General features: G+C 41.7%; 1 protein-coding gene across 4 annotated transcripts in view; it reads left to right on the forward strand.

The window, feature by feature from the left end:
- rgs7b (regulator of G protein signaling 7b) overlaps nucleotides 1-21386 on the forward strand; it is an 84577-nt gene that overhangs the window by 24781 nt on the left and 38410 nt on the right. For all 4 annotated transcript variants that reach the window (XM_083787077.1, XM_083787079.1, XM_083787076.1 and 1 more), the window contains exon 3: nucleotides 15854-15950. In XM_083787077.1, the coding sequence (XP_083643203.1) occupies nucleotides 15854-15950 (97 nt within the window). The remainder of the gene's footprint in view (nucleotides 1-15853; nucleotides 15951-21386) is intronic.

Genomic DNA, 21386 nt, shown 5'->3' on the forward strand with positions numbered 1-21386 from the left:
GCGGATGCGTGCAAGTTGTTTGCGCAGTAGCTGTCCCTTCCCTTAGTGATGACATCAACAATTATAGATAGTTATGGGAGATTAATCTGCAAACACATCGGTATCGGACGATTTTAGTTGTTTTTAGATTAATCGCCATCGGTTCGATTAATCAATCAGACCGACTAATCAATCGGTCCAATATTAAATATAAAGGTATTACAGTTCAATCTGACTTGCCTAAGCCTGCAGTGCAGATACCCTGTTACATGTATTTTTCAGAATGGACAAAATGATTATAATTTTTCAATACAGAATGAGATCATATCGGTAATATCGGTTATCAGCCGTAACAACAATTAATTATATCGATATCGGACAAAATATCTCATCGGCACATCCCTAATTATATAGTTCACTAAAGCGTGATCTCCGTAAGGTCACTAACATGCTAGTATATTAACATAGTATCAATGTGTCGTTTTCAAAGGCTGTGTCTGTCTATGAATTCATGCAGACCCTAACCCTAACCCAAAATAAAATAAATAGGGCAAAATATATTGTGCCAATTCTCTGTCAACCATGCCAGTATTCGTAGAAAGTGTTCCTGAACAAACCAGTAATCTGGTGTTGACTTTTCATAAAAGCTACCCTTAAGAGAGCAAGTGAGAGGTGTGTGAGACGTATGACAGGAAAATAGGAGAGAAAGAAACTAAGTAATGCAAGTACATTTTATTTACAGATGCACCTTTCAAAGACAGAACCGTCAACATGTCTAAAAACCTAAAAGTAGCATATCGTTGCTGTCGGGCAGAAACCTCCTATCATATTCAAAGTTTTTGTGTGTTTTTTCTTTTTTTGTAAATTAATACACTACTTCGTCATACTCCAGTGTCACACAAAATAGCAAAAATAGCAGCTCAATCTGCTATTTTTGCTATTTTTGAACTTGAATAGTGAAAAGTAACACTTTTGGATGAGGTTTCCACCTGACGGGCAATATGAGGTGAATGATATCTAGATGCTCCGTTTTGCAGTCACATGTCGTCGTCCCCCCCCCCCCCCCGACCCCCCGTGTGGTTTGTCTGAAATGTGGCATGAATCATTAATCTCCGTATCCTTGGTGGTACACTATATTGTATCTTTTATGAATAAGTCAAACCAACCTAGTGGTCTGTTTTTCCTCATTCGCTCCCTAACTCCCCCCTCTCTCTCTCTCTCTCTGCCTCTCACTATAATATCGATGAATAGATATCAGAGAGAAACGAGACAGCTAAAATGCTAGATATCATCTAGCTGTCTCTCTCTCGATTACTCTCTCTCCATCCAGCCTCCACTCCACATCTCTTGCACCCCCCCCCCCCCCCCATATCACACTTCTCTATAATTAGTCAGACAGTAGTGAATTATTATAGCACCCCTCAGGACTGCCGAGCATAACAGACCTTATCACACTGCAGGATGCCATACCAAGATGCAGACGTAAAGGTGATCTTTTTACGCTATCAAGACAAGAGTGAAATGAACACTCAGGATTTTGCAGGGTAAATGCGCACTCTATCTGTATTTTTGCTCCAGAAAGCAGCATATTACCATGGCTGTGACGACGAAGGAGCTGGCTGGTAAATGATGAGAGAAGAATGAGCTGTGCAGACTCTATTATCTGATATGATGGTCAACGGGATCAAAAGCTTAGACAGGTCAATACAGTCTAAGCCTTTGATCCGGTTGACCATCATATTCTGAAAGCGAGGCTGACTGCAGTAGTATTGATATATCTGACCGGCGGGGTGGTTTGTGTGTTACCTCTTAGAAAGGTAAAACGGTGTCCTATGTATACATAAAAACGCTGTCTATACTGTATTCCTTTTCTAAATAAAACTAATATTATATAAACAAATAAAAATAAAGGTAAAACCTTTTAGTTTTGCCTTTTTAATAAAATAAATAAAGAATATATACAATAACAATCTACATCGTCACATGAATCTGCATGAATAGCAATTACCGGTACATACAAATTCTAGTTGTCATAAACTCCAACACAGCTCTCAGACTATTATAGCTCTCAGTATAATCCAAATGTCTTGTATCCAGTCCAGTCCGTGTCCTCATTACTCCATGAAATCCAGGCGTAATGTTTATCTGAATAAAGAAGTCTATGTTGTAGACTACGTCCATAAACAAGACATATAACTTGCCAACGTAGCTAATAGAATCGACAAGGAGCCAAAGCATGCTGGCACGTACTGTAGGGCAAGCGCTGGGGGCCAATTCATTACAGCTGTGCGGAATTGTTATGGTCTATAACACATTGACTGCTGCCTTTGTAGCATTCCTATTATTTATTCTGTCTGATAGAGTGGTTTAATGACAAGCTATAGCTCAATGTGGTCTTTGTAAAAGGGTAAAATCTCTTTTCCGCTCTCTCGTTCTCCTTTTTTATCATTTTTACATCAGTCCAAATGTCCTTTCTCTCAAAAATCCTGATCCCTCTCTTTCTCTCTCTCTCTCTCTTCTCCTTCTCCCCCTTGGATAATGGAGTTTTCTTCCTTATCAAAACTTTATGTCGAGGTAGATGAGGACAGGAAAGGATGATCAATGGTTTTCCAACATCTAATTAATTCTTAATGGTCACTTAATTGAAAATATGACTTTGGGCTACAAGGTCATCATTTTTCCCTGCCCTCCATGCATTTGTTCTTTTACACATCACATCACTCTGGTGTCTCTCTTTCTTTCTCTCTCTCTCTCTCTCTCTCTCTCTCCCCTCCCTTCTGTCCCAGAAAACCATTAATCTGTTTCTTTCCCTTCTCAAAATGTTATCTCTCTCTCATCTGTGTGTTTGTACCTATCCTCCCCTGCGCAGTGCAGTATCCTTCAATATTCAGCACCAGCCATTTAGTTGAGACTGACCTACAACGGTACTGGTGGAGTTCTGGGGGTGTCACTAGAAGACTTACAACGGTACTGGTTCTAGTTCTGGGGGTGCATGTCACCTAGAAGAGAGCGACGTGACAAAGCTCAATGTGTGTCAAGCCGTTCCAGCTGGAGATGTGGGATGTGAGGCTGGGTGTAGTGGTGGAAAGTAACTAAGTACATTTACTTAACCCATTTAGGCCTGACGTCGAAATAAAAAAAAAATCTTCTAAATCATGACAGTTTTCTGAAAAACCTATGTTTCTATATCAGTGGTGCTCTATATTTCATGTCAAGGACCCCAAAAATGATGTGTTTGGCTGCCGACCCCCATCTGAAAATATGTAGTTCCAGCGACCCCCCAGTAGCAAACATTTGAGTTAAAAACATTCCCTCTGTAACAATATATATTCAAAGATTTGCGCCACAATTTCACGATTTTTCAAAAATAGCAGATCTACAAGCTCGTAGTGTGGCACTCAGTGCCGCGCTATGAGCTTGTAGATGTTTGCTATTTTCTCAAAGCATATCAAGTATACTATACCAGTAAGCCAGCAGCATTGGTGGTGAAAACAAACAAAGATGTCTTATCATGAATACATTCTTCTATTTTCCTTCATTAAATTTGATTCTTATTTTTATCTGGTGTATAGGCAGCATTGTTTTGCAATATCAAAATGAAAGAATAACTTTATGCCTACTACAAATTCAATAATAAATTATGATTAAATGGAAGGAAAAATAAAAGGAAAATAAAATAAAATACCTCCGGTATTCCTTTTCATACTACTTTGGCGTAGCAACTGGGAGCCACGGGAGAGGGCCTATAAGAGCCACAGCTCTAGAGCCGCAGGTTGCCTACCCCTGGGTTAAGTAGTATACTATTTGGGGGGAAAAGGCTAAATAAAACGTATACCCCCAAATCGATTATTTTCTTTTTTGTATTATTATCGATTAAAGCGATTAGTTAGTTTTAACAGCTTCTGACACCCCTAGAAATGAACCTGAACACAATCTGACCCACGCTTGATTTTCCCATTCCGTCAATAAAGCCCATTTAACGCTTCAGCAACCTTCAGCCACCTGGTGGCTGCACACAGGCTTACACTGATTGTTTTGCGTGCGTGCGTGCGTGTGTGGGCTGAGGGCCAGGGTTCAGGGTTGAAGTGGTGTTCCACATTGGAGTGTTTACTGAAATTACAAATTGCCACAAATAGTGCAAGAAGTGTTCACAAGATGAAAATGACAGCTGCCGCTGTCAGTTGTGACTTGTGAATGGATGGATGGATGCATGGATGAATTTTTTGTCTTATGTCTTGTCTTATGAACCTTCCCTTGCGGGAATTAAGAAACATTGCCATCATTCTCAATAGTCGACAGCTGCACAGTGAACACAAAGAGACGGAAACATTTACATTTTATTTGTATCACATGAGCCATTGTTATCCCTGCCCTGGGTTCTATTCGTTTGCTTGTCACAAGTTGTGAAAGCAGGGAAATGTTTAATACATTTTCTTCCCTTTTAACTTGCACTGAAACATACCAATTCAGTCCTTTCATGACAACGGTTCTCAACTCTTTGTTTGAGTGCCGGACCACCAGTATATCTATCAAAAAGTCCTCAGGAACACTCCACAGTCCACACCCCCCAAAAATATATCCGGAATCTTCCGGACCTCTGTGGAGGTACAGTACATGAGCATCTGGACTGTTAGTTCTCACACTTTTCAGGCAGTGAGCCCCCAAAATAATCATATTAGAAGAACTGGGGACTCCTCCAGCACTTGATTTGATTTGATTTGATTTAATTAGACGTCAAGCAAGAAAAACAAGTTACAAAATGTTCATCTAAGAAGCGTCAAGGATAAAATACAATACAGTCTTCCGACTTATTTTCATTGTGGTCCTTGGTCTGGGACAAACAACATTGCAACAAGATACATACAGATACAGGCAAACATGAATTAATCAATAAATAAAACAATCAAGAGCTACACTGCCTACATCATAAATTACATGTGATGTCATTGCTAATAGTAAAACATGATACTATTCTTCAACATTTTCTAAAAGCCATGCTTTGTCCCTATCTTAAAAAGGTGATGGCTACTGATGCTCTTATAATCAGGGGTAGCGAGTTCCAGCTTACTGCTCCTCCAAATATAAACGAACGCTTTCCCACTTGGAATTGTAGGAGTTGAGGCATTCCTTTTTGTTTGACTCAGCTCCTCAGATAATAATTTATAAAATAGGCGATATAACCCATTTTCACAATTTCTGTCTCTTTCTTAGGTATTATATTAATATTTGACAAGTTGGCCAATGTTTGAAAATGCTTTATAGTATTGTTTCTTTTATGCTTTTGATGCAGTAGTGGTCTTATTTATTTATTTAAACTTTTTAGCTATTAAATCGTCACTGTGTATACTGTACGTTGGTTTGTTAACTGTTGAGTGAGAAAACAACGTTGCACATTAAGTAAATCATCTTATCCATCACCCCCCCCCCCCCCCCCCCAAATCATTTAGGGAACCCCCTGAGGGTCCTGAACCACTGCTTTACAAGAAGTCTTACGCACTTATCGTTGCTGCCCGCTGAGGGGAACTATGGAAGCACATGTTTTGGTAACACGCTAAAGATAGACATGTTCCTATTTCTGCCGGTTGCATGACTCATCTGCTGTGTATGGGTGGATTTTCACATTAAGAATACAGTATAGGCAGATGAGACCCATGGCTTGTATTCCGTTTATGAGACTTGGTAGGGTCAGATGTCGTTAGATCACTGACGCTGCCTGCTGCCCATACAGGCTTTGGATTGGGATCCTCAACATACAGTATATGCCGTGCAGTGGCATGCTCAGAAGGGATCAGCAATAAATCATTAATTGTCTATTAATACTAGGGTTCTTATAGAGGAATCCCCCCCCGCCCCCCAATCTCAAGGCAACTCCCCATTCCCTCAAAACCATGCAAAGTGTGCATCTTTTCCAACCCCCGCAACACAGGAATTGTTTAAGATGAGAGGCTTTCACTGGAAGAGGATTTCTTTCCGCTGAATTTCATGCGTTTATGCATACATACTGTATGAAGCAGTCTGGGAGTAACTAAAGGAAATAATTATGCTTACATGTTCATGCTGTGGGGGAAGTTATTTTCTGGTAAATGGGATTAACAGGAATTCTTCATTATGTATTTGGTACCAGAAGTCTGTTTGCTCCAAATTGAATCCTAAACTATTCTGGTGAGCATAATTCAAGTTGCACACATTTGGGTGTCAAAGTGTCTGCGTACCGTACATCACTATGTCCTAAGATGTCATATCTGTTTATTTAAAGGTAGTGTAGGTGTTATTTTTTGATTAAAACAAAAAAGTCATAGCTCTTTATTGTGATAGTAATCACTGCTATAGTGTGTGTTCAGTAACAGGGGTTTCCCCATCTCACCTGCTCTTTAATCAGCAGAGAGAGTGCCCATTTATCAGCTTACATTTGATAATGTTCCGCTCAAAATTATTTGTGTTCTCTCTCCTGATAGGATGACATTGGTATCCCTACCTGGAAATTGATTTCATGTCCACTAAAGAGCTGCAGATATGGGGGAGAGCCCTGTTACTGATTATTAATGTGTTTTTTTTTCTTTCTTCTAATTGATTAAAAACATCATCCAAATCCCTAATCAAAACGAGAACAGTATTTAACAAGAATGTTTGAGTAACTGATGTTCACATGGGTCTTAACAGGTCATGACCATGTCAGTGTGCCAGTGTGAGCTGCAGTGTTAGTGATGGATCAGTGTAGGCAGCCTACACATTGGGAGCAAATGAGGCTGAGTCAACACAGAGACAATGAATGCGCTGCTGCTGCGCATACTATAAATACACACATCCCTCTATAATCCTGCTGGTATTTAATCTGCATAATCTTTGTTTGACTCTTTGCTGAATAATATCTGGGAAGGGAACATTTTGGGTGTTTTTTTAATTATTATTTAATAATAATAAAACTCATACACAGACCCCCCCCCCCCCCCCCCAATTTGCGGGATTTGTAAATTGCCAAATGACAAGGGGGCTAATTGTCTCCACCAGGCCGAAGGCATGGGGAGAGAGTATGTTTTGCACTCCGCCCGTCCGTCCGTGTGTCCGTCCGTCCGTCTGGGAACAGCTGATCTCCGGCACCGTTAACCCGGTCGATGCCACATTTTGCACACACACTCCCTGGATGCCAACGATGAACCTCTGCCCCAAATTTTCAAGAACGGCTTGTTATAGCGCCACCAGGAGGCCGACTTTTGAAAAACCTTTTTTTTTATATTATTCTTCCAGATTCTGTCCAAAAATCCCACAAATCGTTACACACTATCTCTATAGTCATGTGTTCAAGATGGATTCCATCCTAATTGGCTAACATTGGCTTTCAAAGTGTGCAGGATTGGCCCTTTTGAAACAAAAAGCCATGATCGCAGTGTGCAATTTACGTGAAATCTTTCACAGATTCCTTTTCACATTGGCCTCTTATAGCACCACCAACAGGTGGATTTTTGCAAAACACATTTTTGGAACAAAATGCCTCAAATCATCCAATTGCCATCAATGGTGTAAGAACAAATGGCACCCTTTTCACATTGGCCTATTATAGCGCCACCAGGAGGCCACAACCTGACCTGGTGGAGACCTGTGGAGACTTTTTCTAGTTAAGTTATCATTAGGCTGGTTCCCTGCTGTCTGTAACTACTACTTATAGAATGTATGTACCCCAAGCTGCAAAAGTTGATGAAGCCCTGCGGAAATGCCTGCCTGATTGAAGCCTCTAAGTGTAAGGCGACAAGATGTGACCGTTACATCTTAATAGTTAATAGTAATAGTATGTCGTTCAGTGCTAGCCCAGTACAGTAAATTGTCTGCGTTTATAGTGCCATTAAGTGCTTTATGTGCGTGACATTCACACACACACACACACACACACACACACACACACACACACACCAGGGAAGGGAAATACAACCGTTTCGACCAGGATCAAACTGGGAACCTGCAGAGACGGTGCTCCCTACCAGCCTTAAACAACTAATCGAGAAGGACATGAATACGGTAAAACGCATACCAGGACACATTAAGGAAAAAGATAATCTCACAACAGAACAAACCAGGGCACTAACGCCAGGGCTCCACTGGGCGCGTCTGCGGCGCGTCTGCGTCGCGTCTGCGTCGCGTCTCCGTCAGTGTCGGGAATGTGCCCTTTTAATCAATGGAGGGTGGCTCCACTGTTGCGTCGCGTCTCCGTCACCATAAAATTGAACCGGTTCGTTTTTTGACGCACGCACGCGTGACGCACGCGTGACGCAACGCGCCCAGTGGAGCCCTGGCGTTAGGGAACTAATCAACAACAAAAATATCGTAATCAAGCCAGCAGACAAAGGCTCCTGCATAGTAATTATGGACAGACACCAATACCTGTTAGAAGGTGAGAGACAGCTCAACAATCAGGATCATTATAGGCAATTAGACCAACCAATTTACATAGAGACAGCTGTAAAGGCCAAAGCCATCGTAAACAAACTGAGGGGAAAAAAGCACATAAATGCCAAACAACATCAATATTTAATAGGACAGGACAGCCCACGAGCTAGGATATTTTATCTTTTACCAAAAATACACAAAAGCCCGGATTCATGGACAATACCATATGAAATTCCACCCGGGAGACCAATTCTGTCGGACTGTGGCAGTGTGACTTATCAGACAGCAGAGTTTATTGAATATTTCCTAAACCCACTGTCGATAAAACACCCCAGTTTTATAAAAGACACTTACGATTTTGTGGACAAAATTAAAGCTATTATAGTAGGAAAGGAGGCCTTTCTGTTTTCGATAGATATAGACAGCCTCTACACAAACATTGAGACAGAAGCAGGCCTACTAGCAGTTAAAGAAGTCTTTAGTAAATACCCAGACACAAATCGACCAGAGGAGGAATTACTCCAATTACTAGACTTAAATCTAACCCAGAATGATTTTTCCTTTAACAACAAGTTTTATTTACAAATCAAAGGGACGGCCATGGGAAAGCGATTTGCACCATCTTATGCAAACATTTACATGAGCATATGGGAGCAGACAGCACTAGAAAAATACAGACTTAAACCAACACATTATTATAGGTTTCTGGATGATATATTTGGAATATGGGAACATAGCAAGGAAGAATTCCAGGAATTTATTGATGTTCTAAATAGCCATCATAGATCCATAACGATAACATTTGTGACACACACTGAAAGGATTGACTTTCTTGATGTAACAATCTTCAAGGGCCCAAACTTTAACACAAATGGGAAACTAGACTTAAAAGTATTCTTTAAAGAAACAGACACCCACGCCCTATTACACAAAACGTCATTCCACCCGACACACTCCTACACAGGGATAGTCAAATCACAACTTCTAAGATTCCATAGGATTTGCACGCAAAGAAGTGATTTCAAAATAGCTTGTAAAACACTATTTAAGGCCCTCAGACTAAGAGGATACACTAGGACATTCCTCCGGAAAGCTCAAAGTACCTTCTTAGAAATAAGAGTGCGGGATCCAGGCCCAAAATTGGCCCTGATAACCAGTTATTCAACACAGAGTACACTAGCCAACAACAGAATAAAAAGGAATTTTGATAACCGAACGGATGATCTTCTAAAAGATTATAAAATTATATCGGCCTACAGAAAAAACAAAAACCTTAAAGATTATCTAGTACACAGCAAGCTAAAAGAAATCAACACACCAGCACGCCAGGGACCAGAATACTTCAAACCCAAACAATTAGTCAAAAATAGAACTACAAAACGCGTTTTAGAGATTAAACTACAAATAACAACCAGAACCAGCAACTGCATTTACTTAATCACATGTGAAAAATGTGGTTTACAATATGTCGGAGAAACGGGTAAAACAATAGGTACAAGGCTGGGACAACACAGATACAATATTAACAATGGAAAAAAGACAACCACAAGGTTTGTGCAACATTTCATGGCTCACGGCATTGAAGCTCTAAAATGCGCTGGACTTCAACATAATCCCAACTTGACAGTAGGACAAAGACGTTTTAATGAAAAACAGTGGATTAAGAACCTCAACACAGATTTTCCTGGAGGCTTAAACATGCCTAAAATCAGATCTTGAACACAACAAAACTTAAACTCAGGATTAAACTGGAGAAATCTAAAAATGATTGGATCAGACTTCCTTCGGATACATGGCGAATGCATTTATTCATTGCATGGTGCCTACACATGTTGCGACTTGCGGTCGCAACATGTGTAGGCACAGTGCACTGAAGTTTTTTAATTCCCCCCTCTCGCTCTCTCCCTCTCTCTCATTAGAGACACAGCACTACCCCTCTCTCTGTTTCTGGCGCCCCCTACTGGTATAAATAAGTCACATACTCGTGCTCATACAGACAAACAAACAGGTACACGGACATACAGACACACAAACAGGTACACAGACATTGCTGGTTGTAGGAGTGGTTGCACCACTCAAAAATACTCTTGTACTGTGCAAATATACAGTGTGCGGGTGCATTCTATTCCTTTCACTGTGTAGACTCAAAAACCTAAAGCATACAAATTGCACGCAAAAGCTGGAACTGCTATCTATCTGTCTGCTAGAGCTACAATGCCACAATGATAACTTGATAAAAGAGCTCAGTTGATTGATTCTTTTAATACACCTAGTCTGCCCAGTCGAACGGCACTTTAAAGTCTTTGATCTTTTCTAGCGGTAACCTCTCAGGTGTGAGATTGTTTGAATGTGGAGTGCGTGAACAGCATAAATCATGTGCCATGCAGTCAGTCTTTCAAGTGAATCCACAAGGTTCTTCTATTCTACGCCATTGGAGGCTCTTTCATCTGATGCTCAGAAACGTGCTCAGAACGTGCTCAGAAACCATTTGATGTATATTTTGATAGCCACTTTGTCATAAATCTGGTATAGGTTATACGTTTCCGAGAACTAGCTCTGGGACAGATCTCACTGTCACCATCCAGGGAAGACATCTGGTGACCCCTTTAACCACCCCAATTTGTTAAGGCTATTTCAGGTTTACACAGTCATAGTACAGAGTAAAACTACTTACAGTATTTACAACTAGGCCCTGTAAATACAGGGTCTCTGTTAAATTGCTCTCCACACCCCAGGGGGGTGAAGACAGTCTTATCTCTCACAGGCAATAATAGTCTCCACCGAACTAACAAACAGCTGTGAGGGTGTGTCCTGGGAGATTCCGCTTCACTCCTTTTAACATAGACTGTAATTGTGTTTAATCAGTTAAACCGTTGATAATACCTTCTGCCTATTTCATTACTCAGTTTCATATTCCGTTTGTTTAAGATTGAACTATAAAGTTATTTGAATGTAGGACATTACTGAGCTACTCATTATTTGTAAGTATATAGCCTTTTCGAGTTAGTCTTAAAAGTAAGATTCGGTTAACATGTGGTTTATCTTTTAAATGGTAAAGTTTACTGTGACTCAGGAACAGTTAAAATGTATCCCTTTGACATTTCATTCTTATAGCTACAGGTGAAGCTGCATGCAATTTGTCCTGCCTACTTTTCACTGGCAGATCCGGTGAAAAGCAACGATCTGATTGGCTGACATAGAGAGGAGGTAGCCTACTCTGAATCTAATATAATGTACCTGTTTGAGACCAATGTTTTGTGTTCACACCGTGTTGTAAGTTGATTCGAAAGGGCTTTCAACTGTGTGACTCCATTTCCTCGTGGGCCGTTGTTCCTACGTGGCCTTGTAAGCTGAGTGTGTCTGTATCGATAAAACTGCGATACAACATTGAGACTGAAAGGAAACTTCTCTGCCTGATTCATTGAGGGGGTCGTCACACCGTTGTCCTGACTTCTGTATATACAGAGCGCCGTGATCCAGATACATCACATTCCACGGTTTCCACCAGACTTCTGAACTGTTCTTTCCCCCCAGCGACCAACCATCCGACTGCTGAATAAGCACTGAGTCCTGTTGCCATTTGGTGTTGCCATTCACACTCCATCTCTCAGGCATATCACTTCTTAGCCCTCTACTATGTATGTCTATTGTGGGGTGGCCATAGCGCTCTTCATAACCATGATCTGAGTATAGCCATCAGCTGAAACTGAACTTGGCATTATGAATGAATGAATTAATTAATTTATTGAAAAAAGAAAGAGAAAAAAGGAGAAAAAAAAGAAGAGAAAAGAAAGGAAAACACAATAAAGCCCTAGGCTTATTTCATTTGTGGTCCTAGTCTAAAAGAGTAATGTATAATTATAAAAAAACAAAATGAAGTAGTCTGCACTCTGCTGCAGCACTAATACTATCCCTTATATTTATGCTGACAGTTAATATAAGAGATGTATATAATATAAGAGATGGTGACTTAAAACCTACTGTTTATATTGTTTTTCTTTAGCCATGCCACGTGAATATTAAACCGTGGTTTTATACTGCTATTTGTTGTGATTTTATAACTGACGCTCTATTTTGTTTATTTTTCAGGAAATTTTAAAACTAAATATATTTTTTCAGGGAATGCAGAAAGCCTTGTATTTTTTTTAAACAAATCAATACGCCTCATCAAAGTTGATATTGTGACTTTATATGTTGTCAGATACCTGTCATAATATATTATCACCACTTTAGCCCAATCCAGTTCAAGTGGAGTTAGAGGTTTTGTCCATCATTGATAAGAACAGCTGACAATGGATCTCCAAGCTGCTCTGCACACAGGAGAGGGCAAAATCAGCTAACTTCACCCCCTCTGGATTTATGAACATTAATTAAAAAGCTGAAACATTGAGTTAGCTGGTTTCTGCCCAACAGCGACGATATCTGATTTGACTTAACCCTCCCTGTAACTATGCTGAGAGCACACACACACGCGCGCGCACACACACACACACACACACACACACACACACACACACAAAAGAGAGACATTTTCAACGTGAAGTAGATTCAGATCCAGGAAGTCTGGGAACTGTGGTCAGGGTCACAGATCTGGTATATGAGGTCAGCCGCAGGGGAGAGGAGACCGGAAAGGTCGGGAAACATGAAAGAATATTTACACATCCTATGAATGGGTAAATGACATAGATAATCGCACACGTGGGCCAGTAGTGCTTGTGTGTGCGTGTGCGTGTGTGTGTGTGCGCGCGTGTGGCTGTGTGTGTGTGTGTGTGTGTGTGTGTATGTGTCCTGACCGCCGGAGGCCAGGTCTGTGCTAAGGAGATAAGCTGGTAATGGTAGCATCGGGGCATCAAGGGAGGCTAATACTGTTGAAACTGGCAAAGCTGCTTAGAGACACGACAGAGACGGACCGAACAGACCGAACACGGGGTTATGAGGGAATATCACTCTTGGCTCTTCTCTCTTTCTCTCTCCACCTCCATCTTTGTCTCCTGTTCTCTTTCCTTTCCACTTCTTCTGTCTTTCTCCGTCTGTTCTTCCTGTCCTGACTCCTCCCGTACCCAGCTGTAGTGGTCCGCACCCTGCGGAGACACACACACACACACACACACACACGCTTTACCCCTAAACCCATCTGAAATGTCAAGCAGTGGATTTCCTGTGTGCGTGTGTGTGTGTGTGTGTGTGTGTGTGCGTGTTTACCTGGGTGCTGTGTGGTGTCAATATAATCCTTAATGATGTGAGCTCCCCCTTGGGTGCCTGCATCCTGGGCTGTGCACATCACAAGCTTTCACTCAAGTCTTGTGGAAAGTCAACGAGCCAGTGAGGCAGGCTGAGACATTTATTAACACACACATTCATTCATTTAAGACAGACAGGATGTGCACACGCAGCACCTTCCCACATATTATTTCTATTTTTGACGCCCATAGGACTATGTAGAGAGTGATATGGGTGGAGTATGGGCGGAGCATGCCTAAAAAGGACTTGTTCTGGTTTGTTAAGATTTAAGACTGTACTATACTGTAAAGGTACAGTACAGTTAGCCGTCTGATCATTGTATTTGATATCTCCCAGACTCCAACAGACGCATTCTCGGCTAACAGCTAACAACAAACTAGTTGTTACTAGAAAGATGCACAGATCTGCGTCAAAGACATCAAAGGTAGAGATGGGAGAGATCGCAATAATCACCGTAGTCTTACAGTGCATAACATGACAACTCCTGTCGGGTGGTCGTTAAAGTTGACTGAGTTGGATACAGTTTCTCCCTCTAACATTTCCTCATATTTCTTGGTTAATTGAAATAATGTCGTGCACATTTCTCCAGTGCATAGCCTATAGCCTACTGCAGGCCTGGTTGACTAGATTTAGAAGAGATTTTGATGCTCTTGCTACTGAAATTATCAATTAATTACATGGAGAAATCCCATCATTTACAGCTTTCCATCGCAGAGTGTGTGGGTCTTAGTGAAGGGCTAATTGGCAGGTGTTTCCAGGTGTTTTCTCAGTGTAGCTAGCCTGGAGGAAACCAGTACAATCTGCCACAGGACAAAATATCTCCTTGGCAGATTGGTCTGGCACTCCTCAGTTTGAATTATATTTCGCCCACCCCAGAGTTGTGGGTGACCAATCAGAGCCCACTATTCAAAGGGAGACTTTTTTTTCTGTGACGTTGGAATCTGTTTGTAACCCCCTTTGAAATGCATCTTCCACACCGAAGTGTCATGATACTACAGTATAGCTGCTGCTGGATTATATTAAGGCAAGGCTATGAAGACTTGGTGCACCAATATATAGTATTGTTGTTCATGTAGGCTACGTGTGGACTAGTGAATCAACTGCAGAAGCTTTAATTACTAAACGGTCACACCAATTGTGTTGGCAATAACTCACAGTATAGCACTGTGCATGCTACACTGACGTAATGACCACTATACAGTTTATTGAATCAATTATGTGCTCTTGCAATTTTCTCCTCAGTGGATTGGCCCGGCCGGTCGATCTAAAATTGCACACAGGCATTGACCATTGATGTGCATATGCAGGAACTGGATGAAGTAGATTTCTCACTCTTCCCAAATTTAAGATGTTTTTTAGCATTTTTGCCATGAGCCACGGGATCTGCAGTCCACAGCCTGCATGTAGTCGAAGCATGCGCAATCTCTATGGACTAGTTAATTATTATTACTATTTTGAATTGCTAATTGTTGTTGCTGCAATGTCAACACCACACGCTATGATTATTTTTGGAAGCAGAAGGTACTCGCCTACTCGGGTAGCAAGCCAACATTGAACGTGCATACGTCAGTTTGGTTGGCAATCTGGAAGCAATGTTAAGCCAATGGTGGCATGCCATGGGGACCGGAAACCCAAGGATTTGACTCTCCTATACTTGTATAATTGGATGCAACGATAACAAATCTTTGATCTTGAGATGCAGGCCAGCACAGCAGTCCAGAACACATGTTGATTCTCTCGATACACCCTTTGTTTTCTGGATTTTTGCCATCACGGATGGTCTTCCTTTTTCTGTTCATTGTGCTTCATTCACGGCAGCTCTGGAAAAGCGTGTTCTCTCCCTGATGTCTGTGCTATTATGAATGAATAATAGGATGTCCTCAAAGTGAGTTTCCTCAAACTGATTTATAATGGTATGTGATGTGATGTGATGTGCATCACTTAGAGTATGAGTCAAAGCCTTTATCGATTCCTTGGACAAGCTTAAGTAGCACAGAGTTCAGTTAACACCGCTCTAATTGCCTCGTGGTTGTGCAAACACGAGAGCGAATATAATTTGGTTATTTTTTACCCTGTTTCCCGAAAATATAGGCAGAACTCTTTATAATTATTTTTCCAAACATTTCAAAAGAATGCCCAAAAGCCAAGGTTTTTTCAAAAAACAAAATGTTGTGATGTTCTGCCTTGTGAGCTTGCAAATTCAGCTGTTTTGTACATAGGGCTTAAAGTGATATGCTTGTCTTTGTCTTTTCAGATGGAAGACGTGATAGCCCGCATGCAGGACGAGAAGTGCGGAATCCCCATCAGGACCGTCAAGAGCTTTCTGTCCAAGATCCCCAGTGTCTTTTCAGGTGAGCCTCTCCTCTCCTCTCTGCTCTCCTCTCCTCTGAAGTACTATCATATTGTATAAGTCATCTGTGGCCCTGGATCAAACAGAGGGGAGACCTCATTTCCACACAGGACACGGGCACGTCTCTCTTTTCACACGGAGAGAAAAGAAAATCAACCGAGACCATTGATTCATTCATTAGGGGCCGTGGAAAAAAAGCTTGTTTTGACCGAAAAATATATAAAAAAATGTTTTACAGATAACACTAGTGCCAACAGAGATTTTGTTTCCCCACTTCCCGTTCCTGCCTGTTGTATGGAGGATCATTCAGATGTTGGCAACAAGCACCCTCTAGACTAGAGTCTAGTGTTTAACTGACTTTGGCAGCCAAAGAGTATTTTCTGTGCTACCAGGTGGCAGCATACGCACACCAAAGGAACGCCACCCGTCCACTCTAACTCTACGATCCTTCAGTCGCATTAGCTCAGACCCCTTAGCTATCATTACAACCAGTTACTGTACATGTATGTGCTCAGCGATGCGGTACACACTCACAAATGATTTGCGATCGTCGGGTGCGCGGCGGCTCACCATGGACAGCGCTCGAAACGTTTGAGATACAGCGCTTTGAAAATCCTGTTATAATGGAGGCTCAATGGAGCTGGATTTAAAGATCCCATAGCTGGTGGGGACTCTGGAGGATCTCCATACTAACCGGAGAAATGCTAAAAGGTAAACTGACGGACACTGCTTTCATATATGGAGTATACGGTTGTCTACGAACATACTTGTAGATAGCACCAGTAGGTACCGATGTCCTACCTACGCTGCTAGATAGCAGAGAAAGCGTTAAGTCTACGTCGACCATTTTACCTACCCATGGGTACATATGTATCTGCGGCTTCTGCGCTGCATACATCCTGCCCATTGGGAACGCATTCCAAGGTTGCCTCCTTATGTAGCACACTGTGCTCATCAATCAAAAACAAGCCTGATTCCACTGATATTTGTACTAGGAGTATCATTTTAAGATGATGGGGGGCGAGCTTTGCCTAGGGCCCATTCTGACCTTAACACGGCCCTGCCAGCAAGGTTGAAATTTCTTAACCGTGCACACATTCCCAGGAGTGCACAACAATACAGTGGTGCAGTACTCCTTCATTGTGATGGCTCGTGATCGTTTCCTCTGATATATTATGCTCAAATCCAGCCAGGCACGGTAGGGTGGCCCATGTCCTCAGTGAGAACATTCTGGTAAGAACTGGAAGGTCACACATGGTTTCCATCAACAACCATGGGTAATTTCTAGAGTGTTCTTGAAAATGACTCACCACCTGCGGCTGGCTTAAAAGCAAGGTTTGATTTGTATTTTTACCCACTTTTAGCCACTATATTCTAACTGTACTTCATTGTACATCAGAGCTTTGAAATGTAAAAAATAAAGAAGTAAATAAATAAATTGAGAAACTTTGAAAAAGTTTGAAAGATAGGGACTTTTTTATTAAATGTATATTCAGTGATTTCACGCAAAAAACCTTAGGTTTCGTTTTTGGCTGTGGGACCCAGCCTTTCGTCCAATCAGGATAGAGAGTCAAAAACGAAACCTAAGGTTTTTTGACCCCCAGGGGTTAACTGGGGACAGGGAGGAACTCCTTATATGGCCAGCACACTCTATAGTAGGGAGGATTATCACAACAAAACAAAAAAATAAGTGATATTTGAATTAAGTGAAATCACTGAATATACCTTTAAACTTGTTAAAATTGTGATATTAATTATTATCACCCACTTCAAGGAGTCTACATTTCCCAAAAGGAAATGCATGTTTTTTTGGGGTTTTTTTCAGTCAGACTCACTTCAAAGGCTAGACACGCTCAACTCAAAGAGCTTAAAAGGACAAACCGGGTACAGCTTCTTGGCAACATGAACACCAAAGGAACCAATCGCATGCACTTTAATACGTCACAGCAGTCATGAACAACGTATGTGTTTAGAACTATTTACTTTTTAATTCAGTCTGGCCAGAAACAGGGATGAAACATATCCCCATGGCGCTACAAAAACAAAGGACCAGACAGGGGGATATCAAAAACAGAGGAATGGATCATCCCCTTAGAGTATATATGAATAGAGACGGCACCCAGAGGAAACCCTGAGGCGAAATGGACAAAGTGGCCGAATGAAGGTATTGCAGCCTGGCCCCAAACACATGAACGCGCTGGTCTGTTGTCCGTTGACCGTTGTGCACGTTCACGATGGCAGCACGCTCGTGCGCGTTTGTGCACGTTCGTGCACGTTCAACGGCAGCGCGTTCATGTGTATGGGGCAAATCCATCCCAGAATGCACTCTGTTCCTACGCGGAAGGAGGAGTGAAATCGCCTCATGCGCTTTTGAGCAACTTAATGCAAGTGGATGGAAGGAGAACTCGGATGCCGTCTCTATTCATATATACTCTAAGATCATCCCCCCTATCCCACAGGAAATCCAACTCTGGGTAATAGCATCATCAGCTAAATTCCTGAAAAAGTAATTTGATACTAGGTTCTTAAACCTGAGCCTTAAAAGTTTGACGGCGACGTCCAGCATTCAGAAAAGCTTTCACGACTTGTTGTTTCGTCTCTCGGATAGAAACATCCGGATCTTTAAAAAGGGATCATTAGAAGTTGAAGGGGATTTAGATGATTCAGAAATGCTTTCACAAGGTTTGCTTTCAGAACTCAGTTACCTAGCTGCGGCTGGGTAAGCTATAAACGGCTGAATTCCTGAAATGTAAATCGAAACACTTAGAAACCACCGGGCAGGGTTCTTGAAGCTGAGCGTTTTGAAGCCCATTAAAACCGGGAAAGCATCTCTGTGTCATTTTAGATTTTAGCTATACGTCGTATAGCATCATACTGTACGTTTTTCAGAAAACTCTTACAGTGGTTTAGAACAGTGGTTCTCAAAAATCTCGCAGCGCATCACGAATGTCAGGCATTAGCCAACAAGTCAGTGTGCTGCCTTGTTTCCCAGGTTACATAATGAAGGATCTTACATAAACATGCGTAGCAGATGACATTTGTCGAGGTGAGGGCCTCCTACATCTCGACACATCTGTGACACATCTCCCTCGCACACACAGACACTCGACATAAAGCACCTTGAATTGCCTTCGTGTCACGTGTGCATTGTGCTACAAATAAACTTGCCTTGCCCTAAATTAGCTATTATAAACTTGTTTCAGGGTTATACCGAAAAAGGCAGACTTGCGAGCTCACACAATGCGTCAAGCTTCTAGATTGGCTGTTTTTGGCACGTAACACTGGCCATATGATTTTGATGCAAATGAGTGCAGTTTGTCCAGCTGTCCAGATTATTAAGTATAGTGTAGTCACTGTAGTGTGACTGGCTATGTAACCACTGAGGTGTTTATATAAGTTATACAAGTGTTCTGAACACGAGCTTGAACTTAAAACTCTAACCATCACTATCATTGATAGCATTAATACACTTGAACCCTGGCATGACTATTCTGATGAGTCCATTCGACATGTTGCAACAAGCTGTGAGCTTGTAGATTGTAGATCGGCAATTTTTGGTGAAGCGATTTTGGTGTAGACAGAAGAATACGGTCAAAGTACAGTTGTAACTCAACTCAAGTCCAGTTCTCTATGACTAGAGAGTTTAAGACTTAAGTGGTTAAAGCTCACGTCACATAGACATTTTGTAACATGCACTGGAGTTCTACAGGGTAAACAGAAAAATGATGGATGGATGGATGGTTGGAGGGAGACTGGATGGAGTTGAGCACTGACTAAATACGTTTAGATGAACGGATACTTTAAATACTGAGCACTGGAAAATAGGGATGAGGGACAAGATGGAAGGATGGTTGTGGCAAAACAGAGGCATGAGAGAGAGACACATATGGTGTGTAAATGTCACACCATAGGTGCATCTTAAGCAGCCATGGGAAGGGTGGAGGAATAGAGTATGGGAGGAGGGAGTAGGGTTGCGACTATCGATTGTCTTCTTAGTGATTACTTTTTCGATTACTTTTTGTTGTTGTTGCTTTTACCCCCTTTTCTTCCCAATATAGTCATTACGTCAACTGATTCCTCCCCACACACATTTCTGTGTTTTGTCATACCGGCCAGTGAGGAGCCCCCACCGAGAGGATGTAGCACCTCCGTCCCGTCCTCGTCCTACTCCTCATGCCCAACACTCCCCGCTGACAGGTTCCGCCCCCCCCCCCAGCCCGCAGGAGTATGTGCAGCGTCAAATATCACCCTCCCCACTTAGGACTATTGGTCCAGTTTAACCTTAAAAATCTTTTTCCCTTTGCTGCTATTAGCTGTAGCAAAGGTTAGAATAACAACACAACAGAGTGCACGGCATACATAAATGTACAATGGAATCGATAATAGTGCTGTTTCATAATAACACACTTTATTGAATTTTCTCATCAGCCTTGTTATCGTGAGGGGAAAAATGCTAAGGTATTCAGCTTAATGTTAACAGATCCGATAAATAGAGTACGGTCATCATGCCCCGCGGTAATTAAAAGGCTAATGTGGCAGACTCATCTGTATGCCCCGGGGCAGAGAGCCACTGCATAGCAAAGAGAGACGTAAATAAGACATAATATGCTCCGACGTACATCCACTTTCAGCCTACAGTACTAATGGACGAATCCAAGCAGAGAATAATGCCCCGGTGTGAAGCAGCGCAGATTTCCACTGAAGGACACCTCAGTGTAAATGTGCTTTTCATGCCACGGACACCTGGTATTATGAAATGAAGAAGAAGGGGAGGGGTCCCATTACAGTAGTGTGTGTGTGGTTCATGGACCAATTTTTATGGATCACGATTCAAGTAAAAATCTTTTCCTACATTTAAAAATATATATTATTATTTTTTAATATACATTGTAAAACAAAGAAACAAATCTAAGAAATGCCATGAATACACGAATCTAAATAATTAAGAAGTAGTGTAAATAGCCAATCTACAAGCGCGCAACACGGAGCGAAGCGATGCGTTGTGCGCTTGTAGATCTGCTAGTTTCACTACTTTGGGTCCTGGGCAAATGTCTAATCTCTCTTTTGGGTCTTGACCTGAAAGGTTTGGGAACCACTGCATTACAGCACCCATCTCTCATGAATCATGATCACTCTCTGAGATAAAAGACATGCTGTTGTGCTGCTCTGCATTTTGGTGAATGACCCGCTAGTTGACCGACCTGCGTCATCAACAGTTATTTTTATTTTTCAGTGTTTTTATTGACCTTTGGCATTTTTAATGTTCATTTCACATGCAATATTCACAGCAAAATCCATGAAGGGAATAGACAATCCCAATACCATCCCCATCCCCTTCCCCATTCCACCGTGCACATATGTGTGTTTATAGTTATGAACTGCCTTGTGCCTACAACGGTGGAATATACAGGTATATCGTCTCTGTCACGTGTACAAA

This window comes from Protomyctophum parallelum (genome assembly GCF_964188405.1).
Source record: "Protomyctophum parallelum genome assembly, chromosome: 17".
NCBI classification, from domain to species: Eukaryota; Metazoa; Chordata; class Actinopteri; order Myctophiformes; family Myctophidae; genus Protomyctophum; species Protomyctophum parallelum.